General features: G+C 28.8%; 3 protein-coding genes across 4 annotated transcripts; 2 read left to right on the top strand and 1 right to left on the bottom strand.

Moving 5' to 3' along the window:
• Window positions 1–207: 207 nt before the first annotated feature.
• Window positions 208–1266, top strand: LOC145968390 (protein SPMIP1). The gene is made up of 3 exons (XM_083093811.1): window positions 208–550; window positions 618–772; window positions 850–1266. Exons 1-3 carry the CDS (start codon window positions 341–343, stop codon window positions 1079–1081), a joined length of 597 nt encoding a protein of 198 aa, XP_082949937.1. The 5' UTR covers window positions 208–340; the 3' UTR covers window positions 1082–1266.
• On the bottom strand, window positions 221–3417 carry LOC145968346 (uncharacterized). Of its 2 annotated transcripts, none has more exons than XM_083093732.1 (6): window positions 3135–3417; window positions 2737–3050; window positions 2448–2650; window positions 2073–2275; window positions 1802–1979; window positions 221–1616 (listed from the first exon to the last, which is right to left on the bottom strand). In XM_083093732.1, the coding sequence occupies exons 1-6, from the start codon at window positions 3305–3307 to the stop codon at window positions 1344–1346; spliced, it is 1344 nt and encodes a 447-aa protein (XP_082949858.1). In that variant the 5' UTR covers window positions 3308–3417; the 3' UTR covers window positions 221–1343. The 2 variants fall into 2 exon arrangements, with proteins under 2 accessions (XP_082949858.1, XP_082949865.1); XM_083093739.1 differs by having other exon boundaries at window positions 2737–3015; window positions 3135–3267.
• Window positions 3418–4384: 967 nt separating this feature from the next.
• On the top strand, window positions 4385–8479 carry Suv3 (Suv3 RNA helicase). The gene is made up of 14 exons (XM_083093710.1): window positions 4385–4587; window positions 4777–5012; window positions 5219–5441; window positions 5609–5777; window positions 5870–5981; window positions 6059–6189; window positions 6292–6605; window positions 6711–6852; window positions 6938–7096; window positions 7179–7358; window positions 7478–7626; window positions 7720–7841; window positions 7924–7977; window positions 8080–8479. The coding sequence occupies exons 1-14, from the start codon at window positions 4511–4513 to the stop codon at window positions 8214–8216; spliced, it is 2205 nt and encodes a 734-aa protein (XP_082949836.1). The 5' UTR covers window positions 4385–4510; the 3' UTR covers window positions 8217–8479.
• The last annotated feature ends 11019 nt before the right edge of the window (window positions 8480–19498 follow it).

Below are 19498 nucleotides of genomic sequence, written 5' to 3' on the forward strand. Positions count from 1 at the left end.
ATATATATATATATATATACACATATATATATAAAATGTAGTACATATATTAAGTACATACTGAATTTATGTAACACAGTAAAACGTATTATAACGCGTATAATAATGTAAATAAATCACTCTACAAAGAATTGCAATGTATTGTTATATTTAATTTGTTGCGCCTTATCTTTTTATGAAAGAAAGGATAAAACATTTGAGGATAGTAATTTTTAAAATCTTACTTCAGAGCTATTTTTATTAAAATACTTTTGATGTCTATATAAATTATTTGTAATTATTGATTTTTACTCGTATAATATATAAGCTTAAAATAGTATGTAAATTATACAAGAGAAATATGGCGAGAATTTCTGGCAATGTATGCGATAATCGTTGTCAATTATTTTATAATGAAATAATAAGAAAGGAAAATGCGATACGAATGAAATGGTTTTTAAAGAATCAACAACGATTGATAAGTCATTTGAAAGATCCAAAATTCACAAAACGAGCCAGAGAAATAATTGCGTCTGAAAAACGAGCAAAGATTCGCGTTGATGAACCGATTGTGCGTAAAAAGTTTAATCTATTGATTCATAATACTCATCTCTTTTAAATTTTATATACATACATAGGCGCAAGGCAAGCCCTTACCCCTTTGGAGGCCACCTCGATCTGATGATTCTATCAATATAGATACCATGAAACCGATAGATCCTGATATAAGAAACTTGCTTTATCAGAAAGGAGTACCAACTTTTATTACTACTGATAATTATTTGACTGAAAGGTAGCACCTAATGTAACAAATAATATCCTTTTATTTGAAAACTTGATTGATTTACAAAATGTTTTTAAAAATTTTAGATATAAAGAATCTCCGGAGAAGCGTTTCTATTTCCCCGATTGTGTGAATTGGATATATGGATGGCGTCTTGATGATTATCCTTCTGTCCCACTTAGTAAAGTAGGCTTGAGATCTATTATGTTGACACAATTTTATCAACGCAAAACATTTAATCTACATCGAGATTCAGGATGGCATCGCGGTTGTCAGATAAAGAATGCAAGAAATTTCAATGAATTGTTGACACATTAATTATTAATTTGAAATTCTTGTGTAAAGAGAATTATATGGATATCTTCATATCATATATTATTAGAGTACGATTAGAGAGAGATCAATATTTTGATACTACTTTTTGTACATATTCTTCTGTATTATATGTTTTGATGTACATAACTACAATGTTTATAAAAAAATATATTCTTGTCCTTATAACATTCAGTGTATTTTTGTAAGTGCTAAATTTAAACTTTTTCTATATTTTCTTTTTTCTCGACATAATTCTTTATTGCAATTAAAGTTTTCTAAAAGATCTTAATTTATATCTTTTTTCTCGCTTACTATCTTTTTTATTTATAGAAAATAAGTCTAATGACAATAAAAAGTCAGCATGTTCTGGCATGGCATCAAATGCAAAATTTATAAATTTTTGATATTCTTTAGTAATAGCAATAATTTTCTCTTGGAGCATTATATTCTTGTCGTGGTATTCTGTAATTCTTTTCTTCATTGTTTTTATAGTATCATCTTGTTTAGCAATAAGTTCATACAAGGATTTTACTTTTTCCTGCATTTAAATATTTAGAGTAAATATTTATAGGAATGTATAGTATACAAAATATTTTAAATATCTACAATTTTAAAAAATTTTAATTTAAATATTTAAATGTGAAATACATTACAATACTTACAAATATAAAAAAAAAAGTTGTATACATATATATCAAAAATATGATCTATATGTACATTTACCTCACAATGTTTATGTACTGCATGCATTTGAAAACTACTACGTAATCTTTCCATACAAAGAACATAAATAATATTCATTACATTTTGTATCTTAAGTTCATAATGTTGAATATGCAATTCTCTTATTTTCTTCTTTTCTATGTCTCTAATTCTCATATCCAATTTGTGTTGTTGTTTTCTTTGCGTATATAAAAATGTCAAATTTAATAACATACATTTGATGATATTGCAGGAAAACTTTTTAAAACTTGCAAAACATATATTAGGATACCTCATGATTTTATTGAAGTCAGCAATTATTTTTTCTCTTTGCGCACGATAAGATAATTCAAGATCATCATAAAGAGACTTAATAATATAATATATCTGGGGCCGCAACTTTCTTAACACATCGTGCGTCGTATCTATTCGTGTTTTTACAGCAATTTTCTGCAATTCTTTCTTATGTTTAGCATTCACATCCGCCGACTCAATCTATTACAATTTTACATTAATCATCACTTGTTGTATTATATTAAGTATGCCTTATATATGTTCTTTTTAATCTGTTTATGTCAATCAATATATTATATTGTCAATATATATATATATATATATATATATATATATATTAATCAAAAAATAATTAATTGTACTATTTATGTACTTGTGATTGTTCTTCCAATTCCTGTTGAGTGGACTTGAAATACTCTTCATATCTACTGTGAATCTCATCTGCGTTGCATCTAATGGCAAATCTCTTTTCAGCTTCAAGCATACGACATACCTCAGCAAACTCATTCCTCAGTTTGCTTTGCGTCAACGTTTCAAGTTCTGCTTGAAATTTCTTCAATTCTTCTTCACCCAATGCTGAGAGAAAAATTTATATAACTTATTAATAAACATATGCAATATACATGTGAAAGCATTGACTTCCTATATTTATAAAATCTTACCTAAAATGTCATGATGTATATTAGATTTAAGAATGTCTTGTTTTTCTGGTATCATTTGAATGATATCCATTTTTAATTGATCATTCTGTACTTTGTAACATGATTGTTGTAAAAATCCCGCAGACCGTATCGGGTCTAACATTTTTATCATCTCATGATGACTATACTCGAAGAGAATTTGTGCCAACGAAGTACCCAGAAGTTGTTGAATTTTTGATCTTGTTGGGATATCATCTTGCTTAATGTATTTCAACTTGTGAAATTTATGAGAAGTACAAACTGTAGAAATATTTTTAATGGAATGATCATAGGTCCTATTTAAGTAAAGGACCTGTTTTTTTTTATACCAAGATTAAATTGCATGTATATATCACTTATATTAACAATGTATCACTTACACATTGCTTGTCAAGAAAAGCACATATTTATTTTTACAGTGAATTATTGTTAATTTAATAGAAAAAATTGACTTTTTCTTTTCTGAACAACATACTTTATTATTCTTTCGTGTGTAATGACATATTAAGACAAATGAAATTATTTGTATATAAACATAAGGTTGTATATACATACAAAACAGAATTTAAAGTTTCTCTCTCTCTCTCCCCCCCTCCCTTTCCCCTCCCCCTCTAGTCCTCTCTATATACACGCGCGCGCACACACACAGAGAGAGAGAGAGAGGGGGGGGAGAACTTTAAATTCTGTTTTGTATGTATATACAACCTTATGTTTATATATATATATATATATATATATATATATATATATAGTAGAATTTTACTTTGCGTAGAACTCATATATATATATATATATATATAGTAGAATTTTACTTTGCGTAGAACTCATATATATATATATATATATATATATATATATATATATATATATATATATATATATATATATGAGTTCTACGCAAAGTAAAATTCTACTATATATATATATATATATGAGTTCTACGCAAAGTAAAATTCTACTATATATATATATATATATATATATATATATATATATATATATATATATATATATGAGTTCTACGCAAAGTAAAATTCTACTCGTAAAATAAAATAACATTTAATTAACCAAAACTAATTAAAATAAAGAAATCTTTACTTTTTTTGTCCTGATTAATCGATCTGCGATCGGGAAGACATTGGCTGCGTTCAGCAGAAAAAGCTGCTTTGCAACTGTTGTAAAATTCGTGAGCCTGATTGGTGTATGCTCTTAATTTTGACTGAATCTAAGAGCATACACCAATCAGATTCACGAATTTTACAACAGTTGCAAAGCAGCTTTTCCTGCTGAACGCAGCCATTCTGAATGCTTTGAAGCGTTTAGGCCATCACACACAAAATTGCATAGCTGCATATGCATAGCATAAGACCATATGGACCAATGAGCATCGAGTATTAAGTCGCCATATTGACTTACATAACATAATATTCGATGCTCATTGGTCCATATGGTTTTATGTTATGCATATGCAGTTATGCAATTTTGTGTGTGATGGCCTTTTGACTGACCAATCAGGATAAAAGAAATAAAGATTTCTTTAACTTGATTGGTCAATCAAACGCTTTAAAGCATCTAGAGCGTTTCCCCGACCATAGCCTAAATGCTATTCTATTCCACGAGTAAGATTTTCGAACACATTGCTATCATGATCTATCGATAAGATCGCACATGTTTAACCTCAAAAATCTCATAGAATGCGCGAATTGTGTATTTCCACATTTCCTACTGTGTTTTGATAAATTGTTTATGATGAAAGATGATGCTTACGAAATGTAGTATGTCGGAACAGCTGATGCGAAGAAGCATCTTATCGGCGATAACATTTACACGCAGGTATAATTAGTATATTTATATATATTTATATAGAAATAATTTATATCTGTCTTTTCTTATCTTTTCTTACCTCCTTTTCTTAAATAACTTTGATACAAACTGATATTGGAAATATTTTTAAGAATATTTTGATCCATACTTTATCTATTATTTTAATCCATATTTTATTTCATTTCTTTTATTATATAGATCCACAGTTCTCGGCACAAGCTGTGTTCAGTCATACAGAGGCAAAAAAGATGACAGTTCACATTCGCCAGAGTCTCTTTTTCACCCTGTGCCTATCAAACCAACTCCAGATGACATAAACATTGGTGCTGAATTGACTGGATCTTTAATAAAGAAGACAGATCTTTTGAGAATATTGAATGCTTTTACACAAAAGGCAGAAATCAAGGAATTGGCTCGGCAAAATGGATTAGATAGTATGTATTAATATATATATTATCTTTGTTCTCGAATATTTGTTAACTAGTATGTATATATATATATATATATATACTAGTTAACAAATATTAGAGAACAGAGTATTGTTTTTTACAGAAAACTGTTCTATAGCAGCTGTCAATCAATGTATATAGATAGTACAATTAATTAAGTATAGATATTCTAACTATGATGTTGATTTTAGGCTATCTTCAGGGACAGGCGTTTACGAATTTTAGACAATATTGTATAGCAACAGAATCATTACCTGTGGATCTTCATATAGTACTGAGCGATATTTTGCAAGGTGCTAGAAATGTCACTGATATTTTTCCATATTTTCTACGACATGCGAAACAAATGTTTCCACATATTGATTGTTTAGATGATCTCAAAAAAATTGGTGATCTACGAAGTCCTGCCACCTGGTAAAGTACTACAAATTTACATGCACTTAGTAGGATTATTATTCATTATTATTATTATTATTATATCTCAATATATATATATATATATATATATATATATATATATATATATCAAAAGAAATAAGGAAAAAAATCTTTAATAAATTAGAATTTTGTTATATTTTCAGGTATCCTTTAGCAAGAGCAAAAAATAGGAAAATAATCTTTCATGCTGGGCCGACAAATAGTGGGAAGACTTATCATGCTTTAGAAAGATTTATTAATGCAAAAAGTGGAGTGTATTGTGCACCTTTGAAGTTATTGGTTGCAGAAGTATATCATAAGTGTAATGAAAGGGTTGATATCAATTGCAATTTTATTTTTCTAATTATATTTGTCATATCAATATAATGGACTATAGTAATATTTATATATTTATATTATTTCAGGGAACACCATGTGATTTATTAACTGGAGAGGAACGAAAATATATTAAAGGTGCCGATAATCCGGCAAATCATTTATCCTGTTCTGTAGAAATGGTGAATCTAAATAGTAATTGTAAGTGTCACAGTTATTTCACAACTTTGAAAGCATTTATATAAGAAAATAGTATTGATACAATTGTTTTATCATAGATGAAGTAGCTGTAATTGATGAAATTCAATTAATGCGTGATCTTAGTAGAGGTTGGGCATGGACAAGAGCTCTTTTAGGAATTCCTGCAGATGAAATACATTTATGTGGTGAAGCTGCTGCTATAGATTTGGTATATCTTTCATACTTATATTCTGCAATTAAACATAAAATTATGTTCAAAATCACATATAAAATAATAGATTTACTAATTAAACATTATATGTTTATGTAGGTAAAAGCTATATGCTTTTCTGCAGGTGAAAATGTAGAAGTTCGCAGATATAAGCGATTAACAAATCTGGAGATAGAAAATGAAGCTCTTGGTTCTTTGATCAATGTTAAGCCGGGAGACTGTATAGTTTGTTTTAGTAAAAATGATATATTCACTGTATCACGTTCTCTTGAGAGTAGAGGAACAGAAGTAGCAGTAATATATGGAAGCTTGCCACCAGGTACCAAGCTGGCACAAGCTGCGAAATTTAACGATCCTAAGAATTCGTGTAAAGTCTTAGTAGCAACTAATGCAATTGGAATGGGTTTGAATTTGTAAGTTTCATACATGTCTTGTGTCATGTCAAATTTAAAGCTATACATATATAAAGCTTTGTACTTTAAAGTTCCAAGTGATTTTAAGCTCATATATCTTTATAGGCACATTCGAAGAATTATATTTTATTCATTGATTCAACCAACATACAATGAAAAAGGTGAAAAAGAAATGGACATTCTATCTGTGTCAGCAGCTTTGCAAATCGCAGGCCGTGCTGGACGTTATGGTACAGCTTGGGATACAGTAGGCATAATCTAGTTTGTTTCTATTGACTTTATACATAACATAAAAGAAATTTTATTAATTAAAATATATCTTCATATTACAGGGTTATGTTACGACCTTTAAACGAGAAGATCTACCAACTTTAAAGAATTTGTTAAAGCAAACACCAGAAGTAATAACACAAGCAGGTCTTCATCCAACAGCAGACCAAATTGAGCTATATGCTTATCACTTACCAAATTCAACATTGTCAAATCTAATAGTATGTCTTGTAGAAATAATAAGGAATGTATAAATAATGTGGTTAATATTATATGTGGTTTATAAGACGCTTTCTATTTCAGGATATTTTTATATCATTGTGCACAGTTGATGATTCTCTTTATTTTATGTGCAACTTAGATGATTTTAAGTTTTTAGCCGATATGATACAGCATGTTCCACTGCCACTCCGTACGAGATATGTATTTTGTTGTGCACCAATTAATAGAAAATTGCCATATGTGTGTACTATGTTCCTGAAAGTAAGTATTAAGTTTAAAATAAAATATTAAAAAATTGATTTTTAATGTTAATTTAAAATGTGCTTTATTTTCAAAGTATAAAATTATATTTGTACTCATAGCAAGTATTTTTTTTTCAGTTTGCACGTCAATATAGTAAGAATGATGCGATAACATTTAGTTGGTTGTGCCAACATATAGGATGGCCTTTTGCAACACCAAAGACTATCCTTGATCTTGTTCATTTAGAAGGCATCTTTGATGTATTAGATCTTTATTTATGGTTGAGGTATAACGACATATATATTTATATTTTTTTACTTTATCTTCTTCACTTATTTTTCGTTTTATATTACGTTTTATATTCGTTTTATATTTACAGTTATCGTTTCATGGATCTATTTCCGGATGCTAGAATGGTACGTGATGTACAAAAGGAGCTTGATGCAGTTATTGAGGAAGGAGTAGTTAGATTAACAACTTTGTTATTACACTCGGATGCAGGTACATATAATTCTATTTTAAAATAATACACATATACATATATGTATGTAATACATTAATGTATAAATTTTGTTTTGTTGAGGTGGAGAGACTGACAGTTTTGAGATGCAGACACAAAAGCAAAACTTTTATAGACGTAATATCTTTCTTATATATAGAATATCTTATATATAAAATATATTTTTATTTATAAGTTGGTAACATGAAATGCTTCAATCCTGAATAATATATTTTTCAGGTCCTGAAACTGGCAAACGTAACATCAGTAGAGGAAAATTGACTGAAAGATTAATAGCAGAAGGACTCTTAACACCACAAATGTTACGTGAATTGCAATCTGAATGGATTAAGTCAAATACAAAAAACAAAAAGTAATATAGCATAGTAACAAAATATTAAATTGAATTAGAAAAAATCATATTAACAATAATTATATTGTAATTGTATATAATTGTGAAATAATTAAAAAAGTATAAACAACTATATACAACAACTGTATCAACTTAATACAACATGAACTAAATATTAAAATTTTATATACATGTAGCACAATATTACAATTTTATGTGAAACACAAGGCTTAAAATATTAACTGTAAATATTTTAATATTTAATAATAATTGTATTTGTGAATTGTATTATGTAGATTTATTCACATACGCATATATAAACTTTTTTTCTGTAAAGATGTAATATATTTATGACAATGTAACATCTATATATATATAAACTTTATTAAGTAGCAATTGAATGTGATTGGTTTCTATCTTTGAATTCACCAATCACATTCGAGTGCTACTTAGCCGCTCAGTGACAGTGTTGTCAGGTGGGTCAGGTTTTTCGCGCATGCGCGACAGTAATGGCGGCTAACCAGCGCTGTATCACTGGTACCTGGTATCAGGTATCACATGGAAGATTTGGCGGGCTGAAGGAAAGTTACTGTATTACTGTATTTTATATTATGCGTGTGTGTAAACACATATGCATATATACGCAGATAAAAATGTGTGCCGTTGATTACTCGGAATAATTTTCTAAGAGAACATTTTTTCGGGCGACCAGCGGCACACCTTTTTGTCTGTATTAGATACTTCATTGAGGCCGCGCATGCGCATGCGCGAAAAACTTGATCCGCCTGACAACACTACTCAGTGAGCGGTTGTGCTTCTGGATGCACCCAAAGTATGTTTGTCTCTTTCTAACTTATTGCACTAGTGCAGTAGTGCAGCTAAAAAGAACAAACCCTATGGTCCATATTCTGAATCCTCTTTTATTGATAAAAGTGCCTTTAAAAGTGGCTATAAGCCACTTTTAAAGGCACTTTTATCAATAAAAGAGGATTCAGAATATGGACCTATGTCTGACCAGAGAGAAGACTGAGAGATGTCATGGCCTGCTTTTAGGTGATCCCTGAAAGTGATACTCCCTCTATGGACATTGAAAACGTGGACATGAACTACAAAGCCAATGTCCATGAATGTTCTCAGAGGGTAATATATAATGTGCACAATTTCTGGTTTTGTTCCGTGCTATGTGCACGAATAGAGACCCTCTAATGCACGAAATGCCGGTAGCACCGTATAACAAGATACTTATGTATGTAAATTGATAGTAAATAAATTATTCAATCGCGAAAGATACTGTAATATTCAAAGATGAAATAAATATTTGTCTATATTCATTGTCATATTTATATCTTTTTATTTACAAAACACAAAATGCCTGCTGTGGGATAAAAACATTTTTAACCATATTTCTATAAATCTTCTTAATTAACAGTAAACTGATCTTTGATATTTATCAATCATTTTTTTAATTATTTAAAAATTTAATTATTAATACATGTATAGAATTTGTCAAATTAATCATTGATTCTTCTGAAGTTTTTATAATTAAGACTCGAAAAATATAGATGTTGCAAAATATTTTAAATCTCTTTCTTTATATAAAATATAAAGAATCCATATGTTCTATTTTAATATAGCTAACATTATATTTATATATTTTTATTATAATTTTCATAGCAACATAATATTTTTATGCTTAATATAATATTTTTATGCATAATATTTTTATGCTAAATACATATTACAAAATATATGACAAAATATAATACAAATTTAATATAAAATATAATTCGAAATTTAATACAAAATAATTTATTACATGGAATAATTTATTACACGAAAATGCCCAAAATATACGTATAATATAAAATTTACTAAAAATTTTTACATAGTCCAGACGAGACTGATCAGCGAAGATTAATTACGCGACATTTATTATTAATAATAGATATGCAATAATAGAATTTAATAAGTTTTATATAACGTAAATAATCGTGATCAAAAGAGTCATTAATAAAATTATTGATCGTTTCTTCGATTGTAAAAGAAAGTATTTGCATTACTGGCGCATTTTGTATAGATTATCAAAGGAAATATTCAAAATGAAAAGATAGAATAAACTTCGGAATCAACAATTAAATTACTAAATAAATCGCGATTTAAAATTCGCGAGAAAACGCGACGAATAAATAAATCGACAATAATCAGAATATTCGAGATACGCACAATTTTTATAATATGATAATAGAAACCATCAATAGACACGCGTGCGATGTAATTATTATCATACAAATGATGACAGACGAAGATATTTTGGCAAACATTTGTGATCGGTATTGTTTATGAACATAAAATTCACTGTCCAATTTATTTGCGATTAATACGCGACTTTATACGAATTTCACAATTGAGAATAAAATACATATTCTATTTCGCGTATGATTAGCTGAATAAGATGAAATGAGCTCTATAAGCTTTAAAATACACTGAGCAACAAAATTAGCGCAACAACAATTTTTATCAAAATTTCACTCAATTTTAAATAATCATAACTCCGCGAAAAATGGTCGTATTAGAAAAATTTTTTTTATTTTAAAGTTTGAAGTCTCTACTTTAAAGAGAATTTGTCATATTTTGACTTCCTCCTTTCCTCCCTCCCGCCATCTCCTTAAAAGTGAGGTCATGTTTTATCCGACAAAATGACCTCACTTTTAAGGAGATGGCGGGAGGGAGGAAAGGAGGAAGTCAAAATATGACAAATTCTCTTTAAAGTAGAGACTTCAAACTTTAAAATAAAAAAAAAATTTTTCTGATACGACAATTTTCGCGGAGTTATAATTATTTAAAATTGAGTGAAATTTTGATAAAAATTTTTGTTGCGCTAATTTTGTTGCTCAGTGTATAATTAAAAATCGTGTTGTGGCCACGTTTAATGGAAAATAACGAAACGAATGATTTTCAAAGTCCCTCTAATAATCGATGTAATTGTAGAGTTTAATAAGATTTAAATAATGTAAAGAATCACGTTTAAAACAGTCATTAATAAAGTTATCGATCGTCTTTTAAATTATAGAAAAAAATATTTGCACTACCAGCATTTTGCACGAACTATTAAAAACAATATTCAAAAACGTGGAAAGATAAACAAAGCTTCAATGTATAAGTCAACGATTAAATTATAAGATAAATCGCGATTAAAATATCCGAGAATAAATTCCCGAGAAAACGCGACGAATAAATAAATCGATAATATTCGGAATATCCTATTGTGATATGTATACCTTTTATAATATAATAATCGAAGCGCCTCAATAGACATTATAATCGCGCGCGATATAATTATCACATAAATGCGAAGATATTTTGACAGACAATTTGATGTCTGTAATATTTACGAATACAGTACTCACTGTCCGAGTCATTTGTGAATCTTTATAAGATAAATCGCGACTCGAATTTACGAGAAAATGCGACGAATAAATAAGTCCATAATATGCGAAATATTTGATTGCGATACGTATAATTTTTATAATATAATAATCGAAGCTCTCAATAGACACGTGCGCGATATAATTATTATCACGTATAGAAAATCGAAAATATTTCGACAAACATTTGAGGTCTGTAATGTTTGCGAATATGCAATTCACCGACCGATTTACTTGCGAATTTTTATAAGATAAATCGCGATTTAAAATTCGCGATAAAACGCGACGATAAATAAATAAATCGATAATATTCAAAATATTCAATTACAGATACGCGAGTGATATACTGATAATCCGATAAAAAGAGGAGCGATTTTAAAAATGGAGAACGATTAACATCTTGTTTCTACATCAGATTTCGCAAGATCAATTTGCGAAGAAAAGTTAAGTGATCCATTTGAACGTCGGGAACTTCATTGTAGGAGGGAACGAATCCTGGATCTTCCGGACTATTCCCGATAGCAATGATTTCAGTAATAAATCAACGACAATTATCCCTCGTCATTGTCTTCAATTTATGAAATTGATATGCACATCAGAAAACATGTTCTTCCATTATTAAGAAATATATTTCTTTATTGAAAATTAAATGGATATAACGACCTTTTTTATTAAAATGTGATTACGAACGATTATATTTATAAATAATAAAATACATGCATTATTGGAGTTTGTGTTAATGTGCGAACACATATAATTTGGGGTACCGTTTGCGCGCGCGAGACGAATCGAACCCGATATCAGCAAGATTTAAAAAATTTCAATTCAAACAGTGTGCAAAATAAAATAAATCAAATAATTTTAAACAATTAATTCTGGATTAATTCTCTAGATTCTTATTCTTATAACGTTTAAATTAATAATTTTTTTTCTTTTAATCAATATCTTACTGATATAGGGGTACCCATTCGATTCGTCTCGAAATTTTTAAGTATTCGCACATTTTATGTAACATTCATGTATAATTTCGCGTATATATAATATATAACATTATTAAAAATTATAAAAATATTTTGGATACGTGAATTTGTGCATGTATTTTATTATACATATATATATATATAAAATGGTATATACCTAAAAACTAATATTTCAAAATGGCGATGGATGTCCAATACCTGTAAATAGTTTCTTAAAAGAAACTAAAAATTAATGTTAATATCCCCAACCTAGAAATAATTTTTCAAATGAGATAATTAATTAATAATTAATAAAATATATTCGTTCGTAATTTTATCAAAAAATTAATAAAAATTAATTACAATATGAAATTTCTTGAAAAATTAAAATTTATACACAACGCTATATCCATATTTAATCTACTATTAAATCTTTCTGGCATTATATATATAGACAATAATAATACCAATCCTAATAATGATAGAACATTTTTAACGAAGAAAAGAAAAGATACATTTCTCTCATCTAAATATATATTATTTAAATTAATTCGACGTTAAAGAAGCGTATCGTCGTTGAATTACTACCAAAATCATTGCTTTCGGAAATTGCCAGGAAAACCTGGGATTAGTTCCAATCTTACAATAAAAATTCCCAATTTTTAATAGGGCATCGAACTAGACGTCGCGAATGGATCTCACAAGAACCGGTGAGAAATAATTCTCCATGATGAAAATCGTTTCGACTCCTCGGCGTTACAAGCCACGCAACTTTCATTAACGTTTATTTAATGAAAGAAACAACGATAACTCTTTCATTAAAACGACAATCTCGTTTAAGAACGCGAAAAAAACGCGGGAAAAACACGGTGTCTTTGCAACCGTAATTTATTAATTTATTTAGTATTTTTCGATACGAAATTCGTAAATATAACTGAAAAAACAAATTATTAAATTCATAATAATTAACTCGCGATTCTATATAATATCGAAGGTGATCGTTAAATTTTTTGAAGCTAATATTTAATCGTTGACTTATTACATCGAATCTTCACACTCCTATTCGATATTTCTTTATATTTAATTAACAATATTTAGCAATATTATCTGATGAGAGGGACAGCGGTAAAATTCTTTTGTTAAAATGACAACTTTATATAAGAACGCGAAAAGAACGAGCACGATATTTTCGCAATCATAATTTATTAATTTATTTTACGAATATTCAGTTTCGCGCGATATAGAATTCATAAATATAATAGATAAGTTTAACGGAAAGTATATCATTAAATTTATAATAATTGACTCGCGATTATGTAACGAAGGCGTTCGTCAAATTTTGTAAAGCTTATATTTAATCATTAATTTAGCATCGAATTTTTATATTTTATATAAAAATTTTCCGATTTTATTAATGACTCTTTGATATGAAAATACAAACAGTTACTCTTTTATGAATATTTCAAAAATATATAATATAGAAATAAATACTTTAATTTAATGAATTACTATTATGTTAATTACTATTATGTAATCATTATACGTATAGTTTCGATAATTTTTCGTAAGAATTTACGTAAGAATTTACAATCATAAATACAATTTCATATAATATAATTATAGTCATAATTGTATTGTATTTTACAATTAAAATATCAATATTAGATTATAATTAAAATACAATTATAACTATATTTACAATTTACAAATTTATGATGCTATCAATATCAAATAATAATATTCAATTTATTCAAATATTTAATAACATCAATAATTTGATATTGATAGCATTAACATTTGAATTTAATATTTAACTCGATACACATATATTTTTAAGTTTTAAAATAAAATATAATGTTAAGATATTTCTTAAACCTTAATAATAATGCAATTTCTTTAATATTCCTGAAGATAATTTTGATAATTTAAATTTCATTTTTAAAACATTTTTATTTTGAAACATGTTATATTTATTTTTACAATATTTTTAAAAATAAATTCAATTAAAATAAAATTAATTTAATTAAAATAAATTTAATTTACCCCTAAGATTATTGGAATATTAAAAGAAAGAATGAATCTTACCTAATAGCTCTAACAACCCTTGTATTAAAGAATTCTAATGATCTTAATAGCCCTAACAACCCTAATATTAAAAGAAGAATTCTAATGATCTTACTTAATATAGCCCTAACAACCCTACTTCCTGATTGACTAAAATTATTCGAGATTTGTGGAACCTATTTCTAATCATCACCTAACCTAATCATGTATATACTTTAATCACGTGCCTTAATTACATGACCTAATCATGTATATACTTTAATCGCGTGCCCTAACCGCGTACCCTAACCGCGTACCCTAACTGCGTGCTCTTCAGGCCAGTTGAACCTACCTTTCGTTGATCCTGGCCATTTTCTTTCTTGATCTCTAATCAGAGATCGAAAAAGGAGATAAACACTCTTTCTTTTGCCGGATAATTACCGGCAAATGAGCGTGAAATATTTACGCTCATTTAGTAACGATCGTTCCATTTTATGATCGTTCGTTAAATATTTGAATATAACTTTATTTTAACTGAAATAACGCCAAATTTCTATATATTTTATATTTTGTAATAAATATAAAATTAATTTGTGTATAATTTTTATCATATTACAAATTATTTAATTAATTAATCATTTGACTTCATATTAAGTTAAAGTAAAGTTTAAAAACAATATCTACAAACAAATTCTACGATAGATGAGCTATAAGGAATTAGAAGATAAGTGCGCGTTATAAGAATAAATTAGCATAAGAAATTGATAAAATTGATAAAATTGTTAATGCATGTTCTTTATTTAATAAATTAGACAAAATCTTTCAAAAAAAATCTTTTCTTGATTTCTTCTTTTTTAATTAATATTTCAATATATTTTTGTAATAGATGCAAAGCATTTCGAAAGAACTTATTAAAATTATTTAATTTAATTTAATTTATTTAATTTAATTATTTAATTTAATTTATTTAATTTAATTATTTAATTTAATTTATTTAATTTAATTATTTAATTTAATTTATTTAATTTAATCCATCCTAGCTCATCCATTTTAAGGCAACGGATTTATCTACAATCTACAATCTACATCTACATCTGCAATCTCTACGAATCCGTTACCTTAAAGTTAAATAAAAGTTTTTTTCACTTACCGGCACTGATGCGCAACAGCGGAGTTGTTGTTATCGAAGCTAGTTGTCTGTAACATTCAAATATAAAATTCTTTATAATAATGCTCACAAAATGCAATTAATATTTAAAAAAATTTTTATCGCGTGGAATTTTATATCCGATGTGTAAAATAATAAGCAGATAAACACGTATGGAAAAATTTTATAAATTTTTAAAACTGTTTTTTAAATAGAAAATTTTATATGACTTTTATAAAAATATTTCTCTTTAATTCATTTTATTAATAAGATCGAATTATTGTTCGTTTATAACATGTTAACGATTTATAACAATTAATATATAAATAATAGATATTCACCATCAGGTTGCTCCGCCGATGTAAGATGCCTCTCCCAGGTCTCCTCCTCCTCTCATGTTGTTGGCGCGCGATACTTTTAACGACACTCCCGCACTCGCGAGCGATATTTTTATATCGCTATTTCCTATTTTACGCGCGATACTAAACGGCACTTCCGCACTAATTCGGTACGATTAAAAATTTGGTCGCGCGATGTATATATTTAATATATATATACTTTGTACGACACTCCCGGTTTCGGTACGAGCAAAAATCCCATTTCATTTCACGAGAATCAACTTCGAGCCAACAGGTCGGGAATGCAACGATACAACGAGCAAAGACTAAGCCCAAACCGGAAAGAAGACGAAACGATTGACGGAAATAGAGGAAAATGAAGTTCACCAACTCTTTTTCGCGCATAATTATCCTATCTCGTATCGAACCTGGACCCGCTAAGCACGATTTCAGGCGCTCCGCCCGGACATATTATGCCTCCCGCGGTTGCTATATGCTACACCAGGCTGGTAGACGGCAAAAGAAGAGGATACCCACATTTTTTAAACGCTAACATTCAGCAATTTAGAAAATGGGGAGGCAACCCCTTTTACCGAGCAAAAATCGTGCCTAGAGGAATCCACTCGACGGAGTCTCGATAGGGTTAACACACGCAGTGCGTGTGGCTGTAGACGAGCAAAAAGAAGGGACCCATTAACGACCATTCCGAGCAATTGATCGAGTTCTAACTAATTCGGGCCGAATCACTTGACGAAGCACGAAGCACGAGTGTACGTTGCATAGCAACGTGTGCAAACTCGAAATCCTAGTTAGCTGGCATCGGAAGTAGAGACTCGTGACAATAATGAAATTGTGATTTTTATACGAAAAGTCCAACGCGGAAGCGCGAAAACGCGACGACGCGAGAATACTACAACGCGAAAACGCGGTAACGAAACGCCGCCGTCCGCGACACGTTGATGGCACCGACGACGCGAAAGGGTACTTAGCTTCCCTTTCAGGCTCCTTAAGATTTATCCTAAATAGAAAAATTTAAGATAAACCTCAAGGCACCATCCAAGTACTAAGCCCTCCCACCGCGACAAGGTGTACCCAATGGGAGGGTTATATTATATATAATTTTATATATAATATATTTTGTGGAATTTATTTTGTAATATATTATATAAATTTAAATTCGCAAATATAAACGATAAATAAAAATATAAAGAATAAGAGGAAATATATTACATAAAGCAATGTTCAAAATAATTGATTTTAAAACTAATTATTGCGCGCAATTAATTTTTACATTTTTACTTTTAAATAGATATATTTTAATATTATAAATTGCGTAATTACAAAATAATTTATATTCCGCGTCCGCGGAACGATATATGTATATTGAACGCGCGCGACACAATCGGTATACGCTGACGCTCGTGCACTCGTAACTAATAACGCGATTTAAGGTGCACAAGAATTTTAATAAACCGAGAGTAACATACAAGAATTTAGAATAATCGTAAAACGGATCACAAATAGACGCGCGTCCGCACAGCTTGACAGCTGGGCTCAGACTCTCTGACAGTCGTTGTTTATAACAACATCTTGACAACGCGCGCGGAAACGATCTTCTTCGAAAGAATTCAACGGATGACGAATACATTCAACGGGACGGGACGCGGGGACAACAATATAATAAATAATAAATGTGATAAATAATTTATATCAATGACTTACATCATATCTTATTGGTCCATCCATTTCCAAAACCTCCTTCTTTCTTTTGCTTTCTTCGCTTTTTCCTCGTGGCACTTCAATCCTCCTTGCACTCATTTGAATTCCTCGTTGCACTTACACTCATTCACGAAAAGTTCCTCGTTGCACTTGCAATTGTGTTCAGAGAAAGAATTTGATAATATATGAAACGTCTCACATCACTACTTCACTGCTCAAGAGTCACTGAGCGAATGATCGTAAGTCAGAAACACTACTGCGGTACTGTTTATATCGCCAAGGTTGACTATGTAAAGAAAGAATTTGATAATATGTGAAACGTCTCTCACGTCACTACTCAAGGTCACTGTGCGAATGATAATAAAGCCATGTAACATTATTAACAATAGCGCGATACTGTTTATCAAGGTCAAACACGGTGTTATTGATAATTCTCTCGTTGCCGAAATATTTTCTGTAATATAAAATATTTGAGCGAGGAATATTAAATTATAGAAGTATTTTAATTTATTGATTAAGATTAATTGATTATTTATTAAACTATTTATCACTCATGAAGTCTTTCGTCATGCTAATTATTTCCATCTATAATTCGATTAATTGTTTTACTTCGTGTTCTCTCACAATCCAAATTATATTGAGATTGTCAAGTAGAAAAATCAAAGTGATAGAAATCTAAGATAATAAATAATCATTTCGTTGCGAGCTTTACGGACAATAATTATTTTTTCAATGATACTTGAAATAAAATGTATTTCACGCGTGTTCTTTTGATAATCAAAATATATTTGGATTATGAAAGAACGCGCGATAAAACAATTGAATTATATACGTAAATAATTAGCATAAAGGCTCCGTGATGAATACTTAATAAATAATCAATTTAATCAATAAATTAAAACACTTCTATAATTTAATATTCCGCGTTAGTGTATATTTTATAATATATAAAATATTTTGGCAACGACTTATCAATAACATTATGTTCGATTTTGGCGACGTAAACAATAGGATGCTATTGTTTGTATGTTATGGTTTTGCTATCATTTATTCGGTGACACTCGAGCAGTAAAGTAGTGATGCAAAATGCTTCGTATATTAATTAATTGTTTAATAAATAATCGATTAATTAATCTATAAATTAAAATACTTTTGTTATTTAATATTTTGCGTTAATGTATATTTTATAATGTATAAAATATTTCGGCAACGAATTATCAATATAACACGGTGTTCGACTTTGGAAATATAAAATATAAACAGTAGCGCGCTACATTACGGCTCTGTTATCATTCGCACGGTGACTCTCGAGTAATAAAGTAGCGATGAGAAACGTTTCGTATATTGTAATTTTTGTACAAAACACGATTACGATTAGTATCGAAACATAATTTGCTATAAATATTAATAATTAAAAATTAATTAACTTTTGATAAACGACATGAAACGACTGTATCGCAACGATAAATATTTATCGAATCGTAATCATTCATTACTGCGAATAAAAATTGAAACAGGGGATACATGAAAGGGGACAAGAGAATTAAATATATTATGATCTTTTGATCATCGATGCTTATTATATGCTTATAATATTTCTTTAACATTATTAGAATTAAATATATTTCGACCAATGCTTTAAATTTTCTCAATCCTGGTTAATTAAACAATATACA

The sequence above is a fragment of the Camponotus vicinus genome, unplaced genomic scaffold (genome assembly GCF_025532165.1).
Source record: "Camponotus vicinus isolate PSW18456_S1 unplaced genomic scaffold, iyCamVici1.0 SCAF_1, whole genome shotgun sequence".
NCBI classification, from domain to species: Eukaryota; Metazoa; Arthropoda; class Insecta; order Hymenoptera; family Formicidae; genus Camponotus; species Camponotus vicinus.

Excerpts from the sequence above, each read along its gene's own strand:
- LOC145968346 (XM_083093732.1), bottom strand. The coding sequence starts at position 3,307 with ATGTATATACAACCTTATGTTTATATACAAATAATTTCATTTGTCTTA. Across the intron at positions 3,051-3,134 it reads CTTTTCTTGACAAGCAATGT|GACCTATGATCATTCCATTA; the intron begins GTAAGTGATACA and ends TTACTTAAATAG. Across the intron at positions 1,980-2,072 it reads GACTTCAATAAAATCATGAG|AAAACAACAACACAAATTGG; the intron begins GTATCCTAATAT and ends ATATACGCAAAG.
- Suv3 (XM_083093710.1), top strand. The coding sequence starts at position 4,511 with ATGATGCTTACGAAATGTAGTATGTCGGAACAGCTGATGCGAAGAAGC. Across the intron at positions 5,982-6,058 it reads GGTGAATCTAAATAGTAATT|ATGAAGTAGCTGTAATTGAT; the intron begins GTAAGTGTCACA and ends GTTTTATCATAG. Across the intron at positions 6,853-6,937 it reads ATGGTACAGCTTGGGATACA|GGTTATGTTACGACCTTTAA; the intron begins GTAGGCATAATC and ends TTCATATTACAG.
- LOC145968390 (XM_083093811.1), top strand. The coding sequence starts at position 341 with ATGGCGAGAATTTCTGGCAATGTATGCGATAATCGTTGTCAATTATTT. Across the intron at positions 551-617 it reads TTCGCGTTGATGAACCGATT|GCGCAAGGCAAGCCCTTACC; the intron begins GTGCGTAAAAAG and ends ATACATACATAG. Across the intron at positions 773-849 it reads GATAATTATTTGACTGAAAG|ATATAAAGAATCTCCGGAGA; the intron begins GTAGCACCTAAT and ends TAAAAATTTTAG.